At 29.9% G+C, this 18,107-nt stretch overlaps 1 protein-coding gene across 1 annotated transcript; it reads right to left on the reverse strand.

Moving 5' to 3' along the window:
- Positions 1–9,618: 9,618 nt before the first annotated feature.
- On the reverse strand, positions 9,619–14,029 carry LOC133821329 (uncharacterized). Its single transcript, XM_062253691.1, has 4 exons — positions 13,260–14,029; positions 13,073–13,157; positions 12,739–12,934; positions 9,619–9,776 (listed from the first exon to the last, which is right to left on the reverse strand). The coding sequence occupies exons 1-4, from the start codon at positions 14,027–14,029 to the stop codon at positions 9,619–9,621; spliced, it is 1,209 nt and encodes a 402-aa protein (XP_062109675.1).
- Positions 14,030–18,107: the final 4,078 nt, after the last annotated feature.

An 18,107-nucleotide genomic window follows, 5' to 3' on the forward strand; every position in this document is an offset into this window, starting at 1 on the left:
TTATGAACTTTACATAAATGGGTCATGTGCCTTACACAATTTTCTTTAAAAATGTTGATAAAATAATACAAGATAACTGAACATTCCGTAAATATCTTGTCTTAACTAATTCCAAAGATTCTTTTTGTATTATCTGACCAGCTCTGGTTGTATGCACTGACCAACCTGGTTATCAATTATCCAAAGTGCCTTTAAATCCAACTAGCGATAAAAACAACTATTCTTTTTTGGTCGAGGGTCGACGAAGTGTTTGTGGATTAGGTTGTCATTTGACCGTCACATGTCAGAATTTTGCACCATGTCATCGTGCTAATTTTTAGGTAAAATAGCCACTTAACGGGAAAAAGTAACAGTTGCAACAAAAAATTAACGCTAGGCATTTATGCCGTCAAAAAAATAAGTTAGGTATTTAAGTTCAATAGAAGCATGAACTTAAGTATTTTTTTACGTATATTTGTTTGTAAATTTCCCAAGTTTATATATTTTTATGTATTATTAATGTGAGTTTAACGGAAATTGTTGTTTTTCGTTAGTTTTAACATTTTTTTTTATTGTTTTCTAACACTATTAGTTTTAAAGTCATTTAAATAAGGTAAATACATTGAAAAAAAATAAAAATTAATAAATTATTCATAATAATTTCTCATTACATATTTTAAAATTTCATATTAAAGTATTTAACTTGCTCTATCAATTATGTTTGCAAAACTATAGCCGAAAAATATTTATGTGCTTAAATTTATTCTTTGATTAATTATTTATTTTTTCATTTAACGTATTTTGTTTATCTAAATATATATGTAATAGTGAAACACGACATAAATATACAAATTTTATTATTTTGTCATTTAATATTTTATTTTAATGAGAATTTACTTATTTTAATTGCTATATCCATTAATTAAATAATATATATTTATATATAACTTTTTGTTGGCTTTAATTAAGGGTAAATACAATTTTGGACCATGTGTTGTGTAAAATTTACCGATTGGACCATCTGTTTTGTTAAATGACAATTGAGACCCTGTGTTTGGCAAAATAGTACCTAGACACGATTTTGGTAAATTTTTTTTGAACATGACTAAAATGCCCCAAATTTTATAAATTAGTTAACTTAATAATATTAATATAATGTTATTAAATTAAAAAATTTAGAAAAAATAAATTAAATAATCAAATTAAATTAATTTTAAAGAATAAACTAATTAAAAAACTCCAAACAAAATCAAAATTAAAATGAACCCCTCTCTCTTCTCTCTCTTTCTCTTTCTTTCTCTCTCTTCTCTTCCAGTAAGCCTTAGTTGCCCCTCCATGTATTCAGGGCCATGTAGCATTAGCTCCAATCTCTGTCCACTAGACCAACCTCCTAGAGAAGCGATCACCCAGACCCACCGTTGTGCCGTCTAGACAAGCAATTCCTAGCCACCATCCTCGCCATTCAACAACCATTGCTTGCTCGGACTACCCCATATTAAGTTCTGCGAAATCCTTTAGGAGTTTCCTGATCCGGTTCCAAAAACAAAATGAAAATCGATTCTTTTGTTTCCACCATGCTTGTTATGGATTCTACTTGATTCAAGGGCTTTTTTTTTATTCTAGTGTATTGTTATAATTTTTTGTTTTGATAGACTCTGGTGTTGTTTCCTTTGGCCTTGAGGCTTTGTATTTCAATAAAGTTCTTTTCCCTTCAGTTGAAGGGGTTCTTCGAACAAAAAAGTAACTTGTCTTTGCTTAAATATTTCTAAAACTATTTGACCAATTTGTTACAGATTACGATGTATTTCTGGGTTCAACTTATTGTTTAATTTGAGATATTTTTGTGTTAGGGGGTCATGTTGGGATGCATTTATGGGTTTGGGGTCATGTTAAGATGCATTTATGGGTTTTGGGTCTTGTTGGGATGCATTTCTGGTTTCATACTTCAGGGTCTTGTTGGATTCAATGAGAGAGAAAGTTTACATTTTAATTTTTTTTTCTACGTATAGGGTAGGGTACGAGTATAGGTGTACCCAACCCTATCATCCTACTCGATTATATATGTATATTTATTTATAGTTATTTACACGTATATATATATATATATTTATATGAGTATATTTAAATTTTAATTATATTTTTTAAGATATAAAAAAATTTATTAGATAAATTAAAATATATGTAGAAATATTATTATATCTTATAAATATAAATACATGTCATACAATATAATTTATACGCTAAAAATTGAATACTTAACGATCTAAATTTATAAAATTAATTTATATATACCATGTACATATTCTAAATATATATATATATATAATGTGTCCTATTAGTATTTAGAATCTTTAACACATTATATTACATTTTAATTAATTTTACAAGTAGAAATAAAAATAATCTCTATCACATTATATTATATTCTTATTAATTTTTTAAGTATAAATCCCGATTTATTAGTATTTACTATTTTTAATGCATAATCATGTTATATTTCATTTAATTTTACAAGTATAATACATTGATTTTTTTTTTCAATTTTTTTATTGTATTTTATGTTTTACTAGGGTAGGGTTACTCATAGGTACCCTATATCCGTTAGGGTAATACCTGTGCCTTACCCGCAAAAAATTATAGGATAATAGAATGGGGTATGGGTAGAACATTTTTTATAGGGTTGGGTCATGGAATAGGCATACCTTACTTATACTCTACCCGTTGCCATCCCTAAATTTTGTTTGGATTTAATTTTATGTTTTGTTTTTATTAAGCATAGATATAAGTTTTAATTTTGATTTTGTTTTTATACTTTAATATTTTTTTTACTATTTTATTATTTATATATATTATTAATTAATTTATAAAAGTAGGAACATTTTAATCATATTTAAAAAATATTTGACCCAAATCGAAAATTATCATAAATATATTAGAAAATACAAATTAACATAGATCCAAATAAATTGAAGGAACAAAAATATAAAAATTTCTATGTGTTTCTTTTGACAAGAAAAGCAAGATGAGAAAATTATTAGATTTTCATCATATATTCAAATTTATCTTAAACTAATTTTTCTATAATAGTATGACAAACAAATTTTATATAATTATGTAAAACATTTTAATTTATAATATAATGTTTCTTTATTTTAAAAATACAATCATATTAAATCATTATTTAATGAATTTGTTTCATATTATATCATTGTTTAACAAATCGTACATTCCACGTAATTTTTACTTGGTATAAATATATATTTTAAAATATATATCATATTGTTCATTTCCCTTTGTTTAGTTTTTAGTATATTTGATCTCACTGTTGCTTTTTCTTTTTCTTTTCCATTCCTAAAATTGTACATTTTTCTTTGTTTTATTCATACATTTTATATATAAATTAGGTAAAAAGTAGCATGCAATGGACGTTATTTAATTTTATTTAAAAAATATATTAATTTATATTTATTATATTTTTTAACTGTCATATAAATTTAAAAAAAAAATCATATATTATAAATGAATGACATAAATATATATTTAAAAAAAAAATTAAACTAAAACATTGTCTATAGTTTTAAAAAATAAAAAATCGCTAAAATAAGAATTCGTTAGATACATACTTTTTATATACAAAGATATGGTGCATTCTAATTTAGAAAAAAATTTAATATCCATTAAAATTAAATATTTGTTTTATAATATTCTTTTAGAAAAATACGTATCAATTTCAATATAATAAAATATTAAAAAAAAATTAAATTAAAACTATGAATTTAAAAAGTTTCTTTGATCAATTCTTAATTATTTAATTCAAAAAAAAATTTAAGCCAACAAAAAGTTATATATAAATATATTTTATTTAACTAATGGCTACAACAACTAAAAGAAATAATTTATCGTTACAAAAAATAAACAGAAAAATAAAAAAATATGTATATTTCTGCCTTATTTCACTATTACATATATGTTTGGATAAACGAAACATGTTAAATGACAAAATAAATAATTAATAAAATAAAAAAATAATAAAATTAAGCACATATATATATATATATTTTTCAGTTATAGTTTTGAAAACATAATTGTTAGAGTAATTTAAATACTTTAATATAAAATTTTAATATATGTGATGAGAAATTATTATAGCTTATTTATTACGTTTTTTTCAATTTAATTACTTTATTTAGATGATTTTATTATTTTTTTAATTTATTTAGAAGACTTTAAAACTAACAGTGTTTGAAAATAATAAAAAAAATGTTAAATCTAATGGAAAAAACAATTTCTCTTAAACATACATTTATGATATATAAAGATATACATATATAAATCTACTTTAAAAAAAAAGTTATAATAATCAATTTTATTATATTTTCAACTACTCATCTTATGTCCATTTACATTTAATTGTATTTTGTATTCTATCTTTTCATTACTAAATTTTATTTGTTGTTTAGTTAAATGTTGACACAAAATTTTGTCAACTAAAAATAAAGAGAAATTAAGAAATTTAATATAGAAAATAAAAAATAAAAACATAATTTTTATGTGATTCAGTGATTGAAATCCACTTAGTTTATGAGTCAGTATTATTTAATGTAAAGAACCAAGTATTACAATCATTGAGAATTATTTGACTATGGATTTTCAAGTTATTTTCTGAAAGTTTCAGTGTACAATGTAATGAAAAGCATCCAAAATACATCAATCAATCTCTTATTTATAGTAAGAACTCTCTAAAATATCTTCCCTCGAAATCAAGAAGGATTCATGTCTTTTTTTTAATTTATAAAATAGTTACAAGATATTTTCACATATATATCTATCTTAATATCAACTATGCCCATATTTGAATTTATATTGTGTTGGAAATGAGGATAAATTTCCCAGTTCAAGAACCTCAGATGAATCTCGGAAAACCAGAGATGAATCTAAGAACACAAATCAGTAAGACTAATTATCAAACAATTAGAAAACGAAAAATATGAAAGTATAAATCAACACAAGTATATATACTGGTTCAGAAAAAGATCAATGTGATCTTGAACCTAATCCAGTTTTAGGAACCACTATCTCTTCTTTATTCAATCAATGAAATGAGTACAAGGCTTCAATGGAGCTTCTTGGAATAATCTTGGGTCAAACTCTCTAAACACTCAATCACACAGGTGTTTTCCTCTCAATCCCTGAGCAAGCACTTTCCCAACAGTTGTGCTTCTCAATGCAGTTCCCCAAACCCAGCTCTCACAACCTTTTCAATACTCAATCTTGATTTCCACACTTGAGCTCTCTCGTCTAATCTGGCTTTTCTATTGTTTCATCTGTGTAGTGCTCTTTACTGTGTTCTTCTCTCTTCGTTTTTCTCTTCTCTGTTTTGTGTTGTCGTAACAAGTGAATCCCACAAGTCCTTTTATAGACCAAGGACTGAAAGCTAATGAGTTTGTTATGATAGTTGAGAACCAAACAACTCATTAACAGAATTAGTTGGGATTTGGAGAAACTACTCCCACAAATTCCACCTAGATTCTTCAAATCACAACCTAAATAGAATTCCACTTGTAGAGATAGTGATCCTAGAGTGCCAGCATTAGTTACCAAGGTTGAGCAAGTTTAAGCAATGCTTAAACTTGTTCACAGGTAGCACCTTAGTTCCTATATCAGCTGGATTATCCTCAGTACCAATCTTGTCCAAAGATATCACATCATCCTCTATCTTTTCTCTTATCCAAAACAAATGAATGTCAATGTGTTTGCTCTTTTCGTGGTATACTGGATTTTTACAGAGGTGAATTGAAGATTGACTATCTGAGTATATCTTAGCTTTACCTTTCATCATCTTCAGCTCTTGTAGCATTCCTTGTAACCATATTGGCTCTTTGAATGCTTCGGTGGTGGCCATGAACTCAACTTCAGTTGTTGATAGTGACACCACTGACTGTAGTTGGGACTTCCAACATATGCAATCTCCATTTGTTGTGAATACATATGAAGTAGTTGACCTCCTTGTATCCTTGCTGCATAGTCTGCATCTACAAAACCTTCAAGTGTAACTTTCTGATCCATCTGCTTGTATCTCTGTCCCATCTCTGTAGTTCTCTTTAGATATCTAAGTAGCCACTTAAGAGCATTCCAATGCTCTAATCCGAGGTTGGACATAAACCTGCTAAGAATGCTTAGAGCATGTGCTATGTCTGGTCTAGTGCTGACCATGATGTACATTAAACACCCTAGCGCCATATCATAAGGGACTTTTGCCATTTCCTTTGTCTCCTCGATAGTCTTTGGACTTTGATCTTTTGAAAGTTCAAATTGTCCTCCTAGAGGTACTGAAACACTCTTTGAATCCTGCATGTTGAATCTCTGAAGTACCCTCTGAATATAACTTGCTTGTTTAAGATTCAGAATCCCATCTTTTCTGTTCCTTGTCACTTCTATCCCAAGTATCTTTTGGACTTGACCGAGCTCCTTCATTTCAAATTCATCTTTCAACTTGTCTTTGATACCTTTTATCACTGTCTTGTCCTTCCCCATAATGAGCATATCATCTACATATAGTAAGAGAAAAACTGATGTAGATTGCTCAAGATTTTTGTAGTATAGGCAATGATCAAACTTTGATCTAACAAACCCAATGTCTTGAACATAGGTGTCGAATCTCTTATTCCATTGTCATGGTGACTGTTTAAGCCCATACAATGACCTTCTAAGCTTGCACACCATCTCTTTGTTGCTTGATTCCACCTGAAAACCAGGTGGTTGATGCATATAAATGTCCTCCTCTATAAAACCATTTAAGAAGGCAGCCTTGACATCAAGCTGTTCTACTTCTAAATTTTGTTGTGCTGCAAGAGAAAACATAAATCTTATAGTCTTATACTTTACTACAGGTGAGAACACTTCATTGTAATCGATTCCTTCCACTTGTGTAAACCCCTTTGCGACAAGCCTTGCTTTGAACCTCAAAGGCTCATCTTTACTCAGACCTTCCTTCACCTTGAAAATCCATTTACATGAAATCACTTTCTGACCTTTTGGTTTTGCAACTAAATCCCATGTTCTGTTTTTGCTCAATGAATCCATTTCTTCCTTCATTGCTTGACTCCATTCAGCCTTGTTCTTCCCTGAAAGAGCTTCTTCAACACTGTTGGGTTCTGGTGTGTTAGTTTGCTGCACTGATGCAAGTGCATAAGCCACCAAGTCAGCTTCAGCATATCTTGCTGGAGGTTGTATAACTCTTCTCTCTTGATCTCTTGCCAGTTGATACCCAGATAGATCAGGTTGTTGTTCTGTTGCATCTAGCTCAGTTTCAGATTCACCTTGGTCATTCATATCAGTAGTAGCTTGAGTATTTCCTTCAAAGTTTCTCAGCTTAACTTCAAACTCAGCCATGTTCCTTTTATTTGTTCCACCTGCATCATTTGAAACACTACCAATCTTGGCTTTCAAGTGTGGAAAATCATGCTCATTAAAGATAACATTTCTTGAAATTATAATTTTTGGCTTACCATTTTGATTAACACAAAGTCTATAACCTTTAGTTCCTATAGGGTAACCAAGAAAAATTCCCTTGACAGATCTAGTGCCTAGTTTATCATTGGACTGATGTGCATATACTGCACAACCAAAAACTCTCAAATGTTTCAATCTTGGGGCTTTTCTATACCACATTTCATATGGAGTTTTCAAATCTATAGATCTATTAGGACTCCTATTTATCAAATAGCAAGCAGTAGCAAGTGCTTCTCCCCAATAAGATTTAGACAACCCTGAACTTACTAGCATACACCTAACCTTATTCAGTAGAGTACGATTCATCCTCTTGGCAACTCCATTCTATTCTGGAGTACTAACTACTGTCCTATGTCTAGTGATACCATACTCATTGCACAATATGGCAAACTCATGGTTTATAAATTCTAAGCCATTATCGGTTCTAAGAGTCTTAATTCTAGAGTTTGTTTGATTTTCCACCTAATTTTTCCATACTTTAAATTTTTCTAGACATTCATCTTTAGTCCTAAGTAAATATACCCAAACACATCTAGAATAATCATCTACTATAGATAGAAAGTAATGTTTACCTGAGTGTGTTGGTATTTTGCTAGGCCCCCATAAATTCGAGTGAATGTACTCCAAGACTCCTTTGGTATTGTGCTTTGCTGCAGTGAATTTAATTTTATGTTGCTTTCCAAATACACATGCTTCACAGAAAAGTAATGCACATGTCTTCAACTTGTCTATGCTTCCTTGTTTGTGAAGCTCTCTCAGCCCTTGTTCACTGATATGTCCCATCCGTTGGTGCCACAGATGCATCTCACTTTCCTGGGTCTTAACAACAGATGCTTCAGCAATTGCTACAGTTTCTCCTTCCAGTACGTACAGTCCATTAACTTTCTTCCCTTTCATCACTACTAGAGAGCCACTAGTGATTTTCAAGATGCCATTTGTAGACTTGTAGCTGTATCCTTCATCTTCCAAAGATCTGAGAGAAATCAAGTTTCTCCTCAATTCTGGTATATGCCTCACATTTGTCAATACCTTGACCTCACCATTAAATTGTTTAACAGCTACCTTGTCAATGCCATAGACCCTGCAAGAAACATCATTACCCATTAGTACTTTACCACCATTAATTTCTTTATAATCAAAAAATGATTCTTGATTGGGACACATATGAAATGTGCATCCCAAATCAAGAATCCACTCCCTTGTCATGGTGGTTTCTGAGATGGAGAACAGTTCTCCTTCTGAGACACGTTCATCTTCTCCTTCTGCTACAACAGCTGAATCATTTTGAGATTTCATTCCTTGCTGGTATTTGTTCTCATTACGAAATTGATTGTAGATGGGTCTTCTCTGGTCCTGGTTTGATCTGGACCCTTGCTGATTTCTTAACAGATTGCAAAATCTCTTGATATGTCCTGCCTTTCCACAGTGGTAACATGTTCTTGAATCCTTTCCTCTTGATTTAGAACGTGAGTGAAATGGTGTATGGCTTCTTGAAGAGCTTCTCTTTATTGATCTTCCACGAACAAAGTAAGCTTCATCCTTCTTGGATTCTTTCTCCAACTGAAGTTCAAAATCTTTGGACTTCAATGCTCCAAGAACTCCATCTAGTGAGAAGATATCTCTTCCATACTTTATTGCAGCTTTCACTTCTTGGTATGCCATTGGTAATGAGCGCAACAAGATTATTGCTTGACTTTCCTCATCCACCTTGTGCTCGATATTTGCCAAACCTACCGTGATTTCATTGAATTTGTCAATGTTTTCATCTAGAGACATAACAGGATTCATTCTAAAACCATAAAGCCTTTCAAGTAAATTAATCTTGTTAGAAACAGAAGGCTTTAAATATAATTTTTCCATCTTATCCCATAATCCCTTTGTCGTAGTCTCTGATGTCAATTTCCTTCGCACTCCATTTGATAGGTACATGATTATGGTGTAATAGGCCATTTCTTCCATCTCAGCTATTTCTTCAGGTTTCTTATCAGCCAGCAACTTCTGATCTCCAAGAATCTTGGCTACTTTCTGGTGTACCAAAATTCCTTTAAGACTTTCTCTCCAAAATGAGAAATCGTTTGTACCATCAATTTTCTCAAGCTCGAACTTGGCCATGGTTGACATAGTCTTCTAACTTGTGTTCTGTATCAGTTGTAATGCGGAAGCTCTAGGATCTTGAACTTTCTTCTCCCGTTTTGATTTGAAACCTGTCTTTGATTTTGTTGGAAATGAGGATAAATTTCCCAGTTCAAGAACCTCGGATGAATCTCGGAAAACCAGAGATGAATCTAAGAACACAAATCAGTAAGACTAATTATCAAACAATTAGAAAACGAAAAATATGAAAGCATAAATCAACATAAGTATATATACTGGTTCAGAACAAGATCAATGTGATCTTGAACCTAATACAGTTTTAGGAACCACTATCTCTTCTTTATTCAATCAATGAAATGAGTACAAGGCTTCAATGGAGCTTCTTGGAACAATCTTGGATCAAACTCTCTAAACACTCAATCACACAGGTGTTTTCCTCTCAATCCCTGAGCAAGCACTTTCCCAACAGTTGTGCTTCTCAATGCAGTTCCCCAAACCCAGCTCTCACAACCTTTTCAATACTCAATCTTGATTTCCACACTTGAGCTCTCTCGTCTAATCTGGCTTTTCTATTGTTTCATCTGTGTAGTGCTCTTCACTGTGTTCTTCTCTCTTCGTTTTTCTCTTCTCTGTTTTGTGTTGTCATAACAAGTGAATCCCACAAATCCTTTTATAGACCAAGGACTGAAAGCTAATGAGGTTGTTATGATAGTTGAGAACCAAACAACTCATTAACAGAATTAGTTGGGATTTGGAGAAACTACTCCCACATATTGCAAACAATTTTAATTTTCATCTGGAATATTAGCAGATAACAACCCCCAGCGCCTTCAGATGCTGCTCCCCAGGACCTAGGACCTAATTTCTAAGGACATGCTCCCCAGGACCTATTGCTTGAAACAACTTTCTTCGACCTGTTTGACTTAAACAAATTCCTTCCACTTGTTTGACTGATAATAGGTTCCTTTGACTTGTTTGACTGATAATAGATTCTTTCGACCTATTCAACTGATAACATGTTCCTTCAACCTATTTAATTGATGTAATTGTTACTGATCTAATCGACCTGTGGGTGATGTACTTTGAGCTAATGCTAATATACTTGACCCATCGCTGATGTAGCTCATACTTGACCTGATGGCCATCAACTACATTATGTCAGCTCGCAATGCCGCCCTATTGATGAATACTTGACAAATTTTTCCCAAATCAACATCTACCATCTTAGGCAAGTCATAAGATCTCTTCTTATTGAGTTATTAGTATCTCAAGGTGGTTAGCTTGACCAGACTCACTCAAGCTAACATTATTTCACATTGAAGCTTAAAGTCTTCACCTCATCATATTGATTGTATTCTGAACATGATGATTACCTTCGATGTAATACATGTTAAGTTTGTACTTCGACCTGATATACAAGTCTCCAGCTAACAACTACCTTGTGACAATTCAATATTTCATCTCCAATTTTAGTTATCATATTAAAATTTTCAAATTCTTCTATGTTGGTCTCTTTTAGTTTTTTTTTTCTTTCTATATTACTTTTTGTTTTCAGTTTAGAATTCTTATCTTCTTATATTTAGGCTTTTTCTTTGGGAAAAAAATACAAAATTTAAAAAGCATTAAATTTAAAAATAAAAGTGAACATTTATGTAATGATGAAAATGGTTAAAATTGGGATTGCTCTATCTAGGAAGATTAATTGTTAAATAAGGTTTATGATAGCATTACTATCCATACTTTTCTTGAAACCTCAAGGAGTTTTATATAAGAAAGTTGGGTCTAAAGGGGACCTTGCAAGATTCCTAATTGACCTGAGAACTTTTTAGTATATTTTTTTTATATTATTACATACTTGCACTTATGATATTGAGAGAGAGAGAGATAGAATGTGTAGTGGGTTTTTCCATATAGACCCTTATGACATCATAGGTTATATGAATGAAGAAGCCTACCCTTAGAATGAATATAGTACGCACTAGGAGTTATAGCGATACTTACCATCTTAGTGAAAGAGAAACATTAAATCTTAATTAGAATTTTTATTTAGAGAAGTAGAGGTCTTAGAATCTAAACATAGAATAATATGCCATAGGGTTTTAAGGGTAGAATCACATAAACCTTATTTTGACTATAAAAGAGTCAACCAATTAGCTCAGGATTACCCAACTTTTAGAGAGATGAATAATATGCTCATTTGAAAAACATTTCATACTATGAGAATTGTAATCTTAGTAGGAGAAACCATGTAGATTTTAGTTAGAATTTTGAGTACAACCATCACACATCATCTTATTGGAATTTTGAAGAGCAAGATCAAAGATTCTACCACACTCCAATATTATGCCAACATAAGTTTTCTTACACTACAAGAAATTTGGGGTAACTATGTGTGGATAATACTTCTCTATCTGTGGGAAATATTATCTCTACCCGTACATAATTAAGTGTAGACATGTGTGGAAAAGTAGGTGTAAATAAAGATAGTTACCTACACATACACTACGTGTGGTTAGTCATACCATTACACACAAATATATGTGAAGGAAAACATTACTTTTATGTGTGGGTGTATGTATAGGACGGATATGATTGATGACATGGAAGATAATTTGACATCTAATATGGTGTCATGTGTGGCTTATTGTTGCCTTTGTTGCAATTTATGTGGTGTGTGGAAAACAGACCTATGATATTGGAAAACTGACCTATGCTATTTTATTCCTATAACTTATGCATGTAGAAACTTATATGGCATGATGTGTCACCGTTTTCATATGCCACGCCTAAATGTGGACGTATAGGTAAAACTTTATCAATATATGTGGGTAATCCTTATATTTATATAAAAGAGAGCTTTATTCTTTTAATATATTTTTTTTTATCAAGAAGAAGAATTGAACTTCATTAATCAAACAGTCAAATTACATAAACCAACTGGTCTAAAAACAAAGGCTTCAAAACTCAGCCAGCCTTGCCTAAGACAAGATAAAAAACTAGCAAAAAAAACAAGCTCCAACAGCTCCTAACCAGTCCACCCAACTAACTACAATGTTAACTTAGTTAAAAATCTCTTTTCCTGTGTAGTCAACTTCTTGTTTTTTACAAGGTAAAGCCTGTGTTGAATGGTAGTTTTTATGTCAGTTGCAATACCAACAACAGATCTAGAATAAGTGTCATAAACACAACTGTTCCGATTCCTCCATATGCTATACACCACAGCTGCCAAAATCATGTTTGTTAGATGAAAAAGACCACTTTGGCTTCTGCTAGAGAGCCATATCCTCCAGCTATCATATTCAATAGGCCAGGCTCTAAAAGCCATCCAATCAAATATAAGCTCCAAAATCTGTTTGGAAAGAATACATTCAAAGAAAATATGGGAGTGACTTTCTGCATATCTCCCACAAACAGGGCACATAAGAGAGTCAAGTGGAACATTGAATCAGATCAAGTTGTCACATGTAAGTAGCTGGGAGTTAACTACTTGCCATAACAGAAATATGTGCTTAGGAATAGACAATCTACACCAAACAACTCGATGGTAACCAATTGGTTGCTGGCTAAGAGAACTGTTGTATAGAATTGAAGCTTGAAATTTCCCAGAAAAACCAGCAGATTTGATATCTTCACAGCTGAACTTGCCTCTCAAATTGCATAATTTCCTCTAATACCAGCTAGTATCCGGAGGTAACTTATAAGACCAGAAGTTTGAGCCTTTCAAATATATTGAGTTTATCCATTTAACCCACAGCAAATCATGCTTCTCAGAAATCGCCCAAATGTACTTAGCTAAAATGGCATAGTTCCAAAACAGACCATTTCTAAAGCCGAGACCACCATAAGCTTTTGGCAGGCACACCTTCTCCCAAGAAGCCATATGAATCCTGCTCCTATTTCCATTGACTCCCCAGAGAAATCCATGACAGAGCTTTTCAACTTCCTTGATTATGCTTTGAGGAAGAACAAAAACACTCATCCAATAATTCCTCAGCCCAAAAAGAACTGAGTGAATCAATTGAATTCTACTAGCGAAAGAAAGGTGCCTACTAGTCCAAGTATGCAATCGCATTTTGATTTTTTGAATGATGATATCACAGTCTTCATGCTTCCATTTGGTTGGTCTCATAGGGACACCAAGGTATTTAAGAGGAAATACCCCTTCTGACAACTTCATCTCAGCAACTATTTGATGTTTAACAACAGCAGAAACTCCCCCATAGAAAATCTGAGATTTACTCTCATTAATTTGAAGCCCTGTCACTGAACTGAACTCCCCAAGAATACTCTTTAGAACTGTAACAGTAGAGAGAGTCCCTTTGCAAAATAGCAACAAGTCATCAGCAAAACACAAGCTAACGAGTTGGAGACTCTTGCACATAGGATGATACCTAAAAACAGAACCTTGGGCAACTAATTGGAGACTTCGAGTAAGATAATCCATGATTAGAACAATATCTCTTTGTCAAGGGGATCCAATATCTCTTTTAATATTTTATTTTCTCTATTTTATAGTTTTTTTCAAAAATTTTATTTAATATTTATTAAATAAAATAATTAAAAAAATCACTATAGTCCCACATGGTTTATAAACCATTGTAGATATTGTACATTTAGTCTATAAATAAAGTATCCTTAGATTACTTTGATTTGTCCCACATTTGTATTTTTTTATGGGTGATTGATTTAACTCAATCTTGCCCAAATACCAAATAATTATATATTTTTTGAGTTTATTATATTTAATATATAATTTATATTTTACATATTTAGTTTTTATAGCATATATTTGTATGTTATTTAAATTTGTAAAATCTATATTATATATTGAAATAAATGACATTATTTATCTATATTTTTATATCTATATGTAAATATATTTAATCTATATCTGTATACTTATATAAATGAGAGCTATACGGAGGTGAGGTGACTTCATAGAATCACTTATATATGATTTATCTATTTTATCATAATTAATGATTTTTTCTAATTTTTTATTTAACAAAAGAATTAATTAACAATTTAAAAAATCCATACAGTACCACATGATTTACAAACCATTGTGATGTTATACTTTTAGACTATATATAAAGTACCATTCATTCATTTTATTTTGTAATATGCCCAAATAATAGTATTTTTGTTCTTATATATTTGACTGATTTAACTTACCAAATATTTTTTTAGTTAAATAAATTTAGATAAGTATTTAACATATTATTTATATTTATATATTTAATTGTTTAGTATATATTTTTATATCATTTAAATTTGTAAATTATATATTGAAAAAAATCTATATGTTATACTTATATAAATGAGAGTTACGTAGGTGATTTATATGAGAATAAGTGAAAAAAAGTATTAGGAAATTGAATTTTTTTTTAAATTTTTAGATAGTTTAAGTGATGAGCTAATATGTATATCTATATCTATATCTCTATACATATATAAAGCTATAAGGAGGTGAGGTGGCTTCCTAGAATCATTTATATATGATTTATCTATTTTTTCATCATTTGTTATTTTTTCTATTTTTTTATTTAGTAAAAGAATTAATTAACAATTTAAAAAATCTATATAGTCCCACATGGTTTACAAACCATTGTGATGTTATATTTTTGGGCTATATATAAAGTACCATTTATTCATTCATTTTAATTTGTAATATGTCCAAATATTAATAATCTTTTTTTTCTTATATAGGTGATTGATTTTATTACACCCAGATTTCGAGATTGCCATCTCGAAAATCAAGGTCGTAAGGCATAAGCTCGAGATTAGCACAGTCGTCATGTGACCCGTAAGTTAGAGATAGTCTCGCTAAAGCAGTAAGGACAACCTCGGATTGGTGAGCTCGAAAAATACGTAATCTCGGAGGTGCTCCGAGGTTATAAGTTAGGCTCGCAACTCATAGTAGCAATGGTTCAACACTTGTATAAACTTCTTGATTTATTTCCTACCCTCAGACAAGACGGTTTGAGCTCGAGAGGTGTAAGTTCGAAGATGATGGTTTTGTCAATAGTTACTTATTGGGAGCATAGGCGAACCAAGATGACGAGCTCGCAATAGGCAAACGGTCTCGAAGGCACGTGAATCTAGCATCCAAGCTCATTAGCTGGGTGTGAATGTGTTTATTGTTGTAAAATCCCTATGTTTAAGGGATCTGATGTAATTTGTTATTAAATCCCAAATATAATGGGATATTACCGCGTACATGATAATTGTATGCATTTAATGATATTATTTGATTTGATTTGTAGAATAACTTCCCGAAATCTGTGGGAAGAGATTCAAAAAACCCATCTATAAATAGAGCTGGATAATTCATTTGTAGTGACCAAGAGATTGATATTGAGAAAACTCTGTACAATTGCTTCCAAAAAGTTATCAGAGAATTCCAAGAAGTTAATAACACAGACTCGTGGACTAAGCAGATTTTAATTGCTGACCCACGTAAAAAATCGTGTCAGATTATTTGTTTCCTCTGGTATATTTTGTTTAATTTCTCTTCTTTTCTAAGTTGACGAAAAACGGCGTCAACAGATTTAACTCAATTTTGCCAAATATTTTTTTAGTTAATTAAATTTATATTAATATTTAACATATTATTTATATTTATATATTTAATTTTGTAGTATATATTTTCATATCATATTAATTTGTAAATTATATATTAAAAAAATCTCTATGTTTTACTTATATAAAAATGAGAGCTATAAAGGTGGTTTATATGAGAATAAGTGAAAAAATATATTAGGAAATTGAAAAAAAAATTTTTTTTTAGATAATTTAAGTGATGAGCTAATATATGTGTATGTAAATATATATATATTTAGGTGAATTAAACAAATATAGCATTAAAAAAATAGAGGAATTATTAAATGTATAAAAAATATATATAATTTTATATCATTATAAAAAAATTATAATTTTCTTATTCAAAAAAATTATAATTAACAAGATTAATATAAAATTATTTAAATATATTATAAAATTGCGTGAAGGGCAGCTATATTTCTTATTTACAATATACCCATGGATTTGTAAAACTTATAGTAAATATGGGTAAATAATTTTTATCTATATACTTATATAAATGAGAGCTATAAGGAGGTGAGGTGGCTTTCTAGAATCATTTATATATGATATATCTATTTTTTCATAATTTGTTATTTTAATAATTTTTTTTATTTAGCAAAAGAATTAATTAACAATTTAAAAAATCCATATAGTCTCACATGGTTTACAAACTATTGTTATGTTATAGTTTTTGGCTATATATAAAGTACCATTAATTCATTTTAATTTGTAATATGTCCAAATATTAATAATATTTTGTTTCTGATATAAGTGATTGATTTAACTCAATCTTGCCGAATATATTTTTTAGTTAATTAAATTTATATTAATATTTATACATTATTTATGTTTATATATTTCATTTTGTAGTATATATTTTTATATCATATTAATTTGTAAATTATATATTGAAAAAAAACTATATGTTTTACTTATCTATAAAGGAGAGCTATACATAGCTGATTTATATGAGAATAAGTGAAAAAATATATTAGAAAATTGAAAAAAAAATTGAATTTTTTAGATAATTTTATGTGTATGTATGTATATATATATTTATATATTTAGGTGAATTACACAAATATAACATTAAAAAATAGATGAATTATTAAATGTATACAAAAAACTATAATTTTTTTATCATTATGAAAAATTTATAATTTACTTACTCAAGATTATATTCTATTTTTAGAAAAATTATAATTAACAAGATTAATATAAAAATTCTTTAAATATATTATAAAATCACGTGAAGCGCAGTTATATTTGTGGATAATTTTTTATGTGTAATTAGTTATAATTTATGTGTAACTAAATATTATCATAAACATAGATAAAATTTACATTTTACTTATAATTAAATAAGTATAAAAACAAAAATAATAACTACTAAATATTTATTAGCACAAAACCATACAATGAAGTCATATAAATCAAATAGCAAATCTAAAATAAAAGGATAAAAAAACACAAATACTACTACAAAAATTGCATGCTCTGACTTACAATGTAAAAATATAGTAAGTCTATTGGTGCCAAAGAAACTTCTGGTGTAAACACATGGTAAGTTAGTTGTATGTGTTGGCATTAAATGATCAAATCAAATGTATGAAGGGGAATATATGGAACCATTTTAATAAATATTAATATTAGCCAGGATCATACACATATATAAATATTAAATCACATACAAATAGATAAAAGATTACCTCTTGTAGCTTATCAAGTGTTCTTGAGTCTTTTTGTATAAATCAACGATCTTCCTATCCAGTGTTTGAGATCTCACACCCTGATCTTCCTGACCAATCCTCAAACACACAAGTACGTGTGTGAGAACGTAGGATTCAAAATATTTATTTATGTGACTCCCTAGATATACTCAACACATGAGATCTAGAGAGTTTTGAAAGAGAAAACGTTTAGAATAGTTTTCAGGT

This window comes from Humulus lupulus, chromosome 1, assembly GCF_963169125.1.
Source record: "Humulus lupulus chromosome 1, drHumLupu1.1, whole genome shotgun sequence".
In the NCBI taxonomy this organism is placed as follows: domain Eukaryota; kingdom Viridiplantae; phylum Streptophyta; class Magnoliopsida; order Rosales; family Cannabaceae; genus Humulus; species Humulus lupulus.